Source organism: Euphorbia lathyris, chromosome 6 (assembly GCF_963576675.1).
Source record: "Euphorbia lathyris chromosome 6, ddEupLath1.1, whole genome shotgun sequence".
In the NCBI taxonomy this organism is placed as follows: domain Eukaryota; kingdom Viridiplantae; phylum Streptophyta; class Magnoliopsida; order Malpighiales; family Euphorbiaceae; genus Euphorbia; species Euphorbia lathyris.
In genome coordinates, this window is record NC_088915.1 from 50,607,845 (window position 1) to 50,614,478 (window position 6,634).

The 6,634-nt window shown below is 37.5% G+C and overlaps 1 protein-coding gene across 1 annotated transcript; it reads right to left on the minus strand.

Moving 5' to 3' along the window:
- Nucleotides 1-6,028: 6,028 nt before the first annotated feature.
- On the minus strand, nt 6,029-6,357 carry LOC136234182 (uncharacterized). Its single transcript, XM_066023970.1, has one exon. It carries the CDS (start codon nt 6,350-6,352, stop codon nt 6,140-6,142), a length of 213 nt encoding a protein of 70 aa, XP_065880042.1. The 5' UTR covers nt 6,353-6,357; the 3' UTR covers nt 6,029-6,139.
- Nucleotides 6,358-6,634: the final 277 nt, after the last annotated feature.

A 6,634-nucleotide genomic window follows, 5' to 3' on the forward strand; every position in this document is an offset into this window, starting at 1 on the left:
AACGATGTCGCTGTGTACAAAACGCAACTCAGCAAGAGAAGGATCTACAAGACCTTCAGGGAACAACTTCAGAATGAAGCTGCTGAGTTGATTCGACAAAGAGTACAAGACAGCAGCTGGCTAAGGAAAACTTTCAGACAAAGTATTTCCACTTTGGGTAAAGTTCAGACGACACAGTATGCTGTCCAGTTGACTTTACCATAAATAGTGCGACACTCTGCCGAGCTGACCAAAAGCTGACCGAGGACAGAAGATACACAAATCTGATTGGCCGAGAGCTCTGAGCAGGTCAGGATGACAACGACAGGAAGCCGTTTCCCTCCAACGGTTATTTCGAAATTCGAAATGACCGATGCCTCAAGACGTCTCTATAAATAGTGCCATCAGAAGCTTCATTCTATACAGAACTTGATCAAGCCATTACGCTGACCAAATTTCTACGCAAGTTCTGCAAGCAAGAAGCAAAGCAAATCTTACACTACATTTCATATATTTGTGTAAAAGTCTAGAGTGATTATTCAATCATCTAAGGTGTCTTAGCAATCATTGTTTAGGACAAACACTTATCATTTCTAGAGATTAGAAAGGAGAGGCTGAGTACTCGGTTATAGTACTCAGCGAGAGATTAGGATTGAGTAGAGGTATAGAGGAAGGTACTCTTGTTATACTCAGTTGCTAAGATTGTAAAAGGTTTGAGGCTCTACCTTTAAAGAGCTCAGTAGAGGATTCGAAATCTCGAAACGTGTTCCGGGGACAGGACGTAGGCTTAGAAGAAGCCGAACCTGGATAAATCTGCTGAGTAACGTATTTCTTACCTTAAACTCCTTATATATATTGCTTGCTTAAATAACCAAAAACTGACCAAGTAAAGAGGTCAAGCTGAGTTGTGCGCATCGAACATCTGAGCTCAGGAATAGACTTTAAGTGCTATCTCCTGACTCAAGTCAAAAAACTGACCTAGTCACTAGTTGACTAAGCCAGTATCTTACTGATTACTCAGCGCCGCTGTTAAAACCTTTTCTCTTGAGAAAAGAAGTCTGCCCTAAATCTTTAAAAAGTTTAAATAGTTCCTAACCCCCCCTTGGAACTATACTTGTAACGTTATAAGGGACCAATAAAAACTCCACTGAGTTTTGTCCAATTGCATTTTTCTTTTCAGAAAGCATAATGACATAGTTATCTACAATGTGCTGGAATTGGGCCAAAAGACTATCATGGGCTTGGACGTCCTTAGAGAAGAGTAAGATGTCATCAATGTAGATGAGAGCATTATGAAGGATGGGCTCAAAAATCTTGATCATGATCTTGTGAAACAGAGATGGGGCTGTTTTTAGCCCAAAGGGCATAACTCTCCATGGGTATTGGGCTGTAGGAATGTGAAATGCCGTCTTGAACGATCTTCTGAATGGACCCCAAGTTGCTAGAAACCTGCTTTAAGATCAAATTTTGAAAAAATGTGGGCTTCATTGAGATGGACAAATAAGGAATTAATCATTGGAAGAGGGAATTTGTCATCTCTTAGAAGTACATTGAGGTGCTTGTAGTCAATCACGAGCCTTTTCTTTGCACGAACTATTTCTGATCGTTTTTCTACGTAAAATGCTTGACAAGCCCAATGGGATGTGCTTAGCTTTATCAAGCCTTGTTGCAACAGTTGAGCACATTCTTCCTTTGCTAGGAGAAGGTCAGAAGGTGTCATGCTCAGATGTGTTGCCTTTGTAGGATTGACTTCTTCATTAAGCTTGAAAGGCAGTCTGATGAAGAAATTTTCATTTTTCCAGAGTGCTGAAGGATGAGAGAATTGTGAGTGGGAATCAGCACAAGACTTCAAGAGAAGCTTTTTGATTCGTTGAAAATCTGGTGAGACTTGAACTAGAGAGTATAGCTTAGGGATACAGGTGTTCAATTTTAATTGTCGTTTAAAACGAATTCCTTCAGGGAGAATCTATAACCCTTTAGCTTTCTGATAGACATTAAAACCGACTAAGATGTCTTTGTTTAGAAGGGCTGACCCGAGGACTTTTACCCAAATGATACAGTTAGGAAAAAACTGAATTCTAATGGTTTTTTTAGCTTTGTATCGTGGAAAACACTTTCCCATTTGCAGCTTTGAAATACTCATAGTTGGTTTCCCATGAGGTATTAGGCAAAATTGATGGATTAACCATTGTCTTTTGAGCCCCGGTATCCATAAGACTTATAACAGAAATGGGTCGGTCATATTTGGATGGCAAAAGGTGAATATTAACCAAAGGGCAAGGTTGAGTAAGACTCTCTGATGAGCATGATTGTAGGGAATAGATAAGATGCAAATCATCAGAAACTGGAAAATCATCATCAGAATCTATATAATCTTCAAGGGAAAAGATAGTTTCTGGTGTTTCCTCATCTTGCTTTGAGTACAAATATTCAACATCTACATCTTCATGGCTGTAGGAAAGTTGTTGGACCAATTTTTGAGCCTTTTGTGGCTAATTTGGACATTTACGAGCGTAATGCCCATTTTGACCACAAATGTTGCACTGATCAGTTCGTTTATTCTTGTTGGTCTTTTTCTTGAAAAACTTGAATCGTTTCTGATGTCTAGACCCTTGATGTGTATTAGGGAATTTAGAGAACTTCTTATAATGTTTCTTCTTTGAAGGACATTAGTCACATTTGCTATCCTTGCACTTGATATGCAAGTAAGATTTATTAAAGAATTTTTGAGCGAGATTTCTTTGGCAAATGATATTGCTGAAGAGGCGTTGTTGTTCACACAATTTCTCTAGAGCAAGAAGAGTGAATTGGTGAATTTTCCCAATGCTGATTTCAGAAAAGTTTTTGCTTGTGGCTGTGATGAGACATTGTAACTCTAGCTGGAGTTCAGTTGGTAGAGATGCAATGTAGGTATATTGAAGATTCAGATCATTATACCCATTTAGCATGTAATATTTCTTCACCATTCTTTGATAATGAAAATGAAGATCTTTTTTCTTCAAAGAGCAGCATTTCATATCAAAAAAATCTTGTTTCATTTGGATGTGATATTTTTTATGATCATCGATGAACTGCTGATGAATCTCTCCAAGAGCATAACCAGCAATTGGAAGATTGAGAAAAACATCCATTTTGTTTGGTCCAAGACTTTGGGTACCATTCTCGAAGAGTGCTTGTAAATCTAGAGACAAATTCAGTGAGCACCTCCTTCATGGTAATATCTTGCTTAGTCATTTGCAAATCTATCTATACTGCCATTTCATGGAGATGGTCTCTCCATCGATGAGGAGGGAGATGATCAACTGTGAACTAAGGACCAAATGTTGGTTTAATAGTTCTAGATTCTTCATAAAACATGAAATCTCCATTAGCTCGTTCTTCAACTGCAGGCTCTGTCACACAAGGGTTGGTGTAGAAGATTGTTGTTCATCAGCCATGAGTATCTGGGTAATATCAACAATATCAGGATTAGGTTCTAAAGGAAAATCCTCATATATTCATCCTAAAGAGTCAGAAGAATATTCTAGGGTAGTAGTGAAGTGGTTAATGGTGGAGGCCATATTGGAAAACATTGGTCGTTTGTCCTTGGAGGGTCTGTGGTGTTTTGGTTTGGGAGAATCTTCTTCAATTGAGCCAAAAGAAGATAAAACTTTTGTGGGTGGATTAATGGAAAAGGAGTGTATGTTTGCATTGGAGGTGGTAAAGGTTAAAAGTGATGAGGAGATCTAGAAAAGGGATCAACAAATTCTGGAGGAGAAGTCGCGATCGAGATTGAACTTTTGCCAAGTCTACTTCCACTTGAGCTAATTGATCCTTTAGCTGCCTGATTTCAGCTTCCTTTTGGTTGAATTCCTGGCCAAATCTTTATTGAGAAATCATAGTGCGAAGATTGTTGTCAACCTTTTGGATTTGTTGGGTTAGATCCTTTTGCGTTTTTAGCGTAAATTCTGTCAAAGAATTAACCTTGTGGGACATTTGATTTTGGGAGGAAACCATATGGTCAAGCTTGTGATCAATCTTTTGTAGGTAATTATTTTGAGGTATGACATTGTTAGTTTGCAAATTTAGCATAAACTCAAAAGGCTTAGGTTCCTCAAGGTGGCCAGTTTGAGTAACAGTATTAGAAGGTACATAAGGAAAGGATACTATTTTGGATTGAGCGTTGACTTGTTTGTCAGAGGAGGGAAATCTTCTAGGGTAAAACTGGTGTTCATCATGCAGGGTTGTACCAGAGGTGGTTGTACTAGAGGATGAACAGACGGTGAAAGGATGACACCGCATTTTCAGTTTTGCAATGATTTCAAGCTCCTTTTTGTAGATTGCAAGAGGCTTCAGGTAAGCTGGAGTGGTCTTATATTGAGGTTCTGGAATAGTATCTTTCTTAGGATGGATGCCGATCTAGGGAGCATCGTCATCATCAAGTTTAGATGGAGCTCTGGTTGAAGACGATCGACATACTCCTTTCTTAGAAGGTTTTGTCTTTTTCCTGCGAGAGTAATCATCGCAAGAATCATCATGAGAATCAAGGTCTTCTAAACATGTACATGATGGATCGCACATCCGACTACCAAGGACATCCGAGATGAAATGATCATCTATGTGTGAAACATATGCGTGTCGACCATCAGGGTCAAAAGTATGGATGGAAATTTTCTTTTCTCTAGGAAAGAATCAGGAGAGATCATCATGGCTTGGTGAAAAGAGTGTCTTGGGGGCTGGCAAACAGTCTTTATGAGTCCATCCTCTCTATTTTGAAAAGAGGAAGAAGTGGTTTGGACAGGCTGAGAAATCTGGTGTAATTTCTCAAATGCGGTAAGCCATTCAAGAGCCACCAATTGAGTAAGCTCATCCCTGGAGATCTCTCGAGGGATTTCTCCAATTGTTGGATTGTCATCTTTTTCCGTAATCAAGAACAAGGCTTCAGATGAAGTACCCTGTGTTGGCATGTCAAGCACATGATTTTGAAGTCGATAAATCAGTTGATGATGAGCTATTGCTGCAACAGCTGTAGAGATTTGTTCAGCACCAATTAATTACACTTGGTTCTTAAATGTGGAAGAAAGATTAGGGTCATATAATGAAAGGTTGAAGTTTGGAAAAAAAGTTAAAACAATATTGTCGACATTTAATGTTTTTAAAATTGTGCCGATGTTCAAACTTGAGAAATCTAGTGTACATTCCAATAGGCTCACTTTTGCTGTAACCGGAAGACCTTTCCTACCATGAAGAGTCAGAGTAATGCGTATTCCAAGATGGAAATGAGAGTATCCTTCTTGCCTCTATTTGGAAATGAAAGAAGTAGGAATCTACAACTTGACATATTGTTCTGTATTGGTAGCTTTCAGAAAACATTGATCCATCTTTGAAGTTTGGACATATTCTTTAGTATGTGGTCGTTTGGTGGAGATCAAAGACCCGATACTTCTCGTGATGGAAGAATCACACGTCTATATATATTGTAAGGATTGATAAAAGGCAAATTAGTTGAGTGAATTTGAACATCTTCTGGAACATAATAGATGTTGTATGTGATTCTCTACAAGTGTGCCCATTTAAGTCTCTAATTATTGGTCTACGATGGTGAGAATTGTCCATTCGTGATATGATTCGTGACATGATTATACGTTTATAATCTGAATAACATCATCCATTTTGATACTATTCTCATTTTTATATAGTACTTCTAACGTTTTGACGTCTCTAGCTGCTTCCAACTAATAAATATATTACTTTAGATTATTAATAATATATATATAGGGATTTAAAATTATTGATAAAAGTCAAAATTGTGCGTAAAATCATTGGGAAAACATTACAAAACCGTTTAATAATTCAAACTCTAAGGCAAAGGGAAGCTTTGAATCTGTACATTTAGATTTTTGGGCAGATTAAAGTAAAGGTTTGATGATTGAGAGTATTATTAATACCAAGTCATTTTATACATGGAACTCCCTCAATGAATTTGGCTCTTTATCCTTTAACTTTGTGTTCTACTAATTAGACACCTTTAGTTTTGTTAATAATATGTGAATTGAAGAATAGAAGGAAATAAGATCTTCATTTTGTGGTGATTATATAAGAGAAAGAAGGAAACATAAACAGCAATAAATAAAAGAAAGGGTAAAATACAGAAGAAAAAGAAAGAAGAAAGAAGGAGAAATCAATTGAAGTGTATATGAATACCAATAGCAATGATCAAGATGGTGTAAATGCAAAAATAAACAACAGCATGAACAAGAATAGCGATTCCACTTGTGTTCATATTCCCAAATTCTACAACTCTTATCCTTGATGGTAGCTGAAATAACAGCCCTGGCGACAACAATATGAACAGCACCACTGCAACCACTACTGGTCCCCAATCGGCACTCATCTTTCTTTCCCTAATTAATTAATTTGATGGAGATGTTTCGAATATATAGCTGATATGAGAAGAAGAAGAAGACATAGATATATGTAGTCTAATTTCTTGGTGATTAAGGAGATGGGGATGATGCCAAACTTGTAGTGAAAAAGCAAGAGCTTAAGAATGGAGGAAAGGTATGTCTTTCAAGTGGGTTTTCTTTATGGAACCAAAGAAATTTTCTACTTTTCTTATAATAATTGTGCACTCTTGGAATTCTTTTTTCCTTGCTTCTTCTTTATTAAAGTAAAT

Excerpts from the sequence above, each read along its gene's own strand:
- LOC136234182 (XM_066023970.1), bottom strand. The coding sequence starts at position 6,352 with ATGAGTGCCGATTGGGGACCAGTAGTGGTTGCAGTGGTGCTGTTCATA.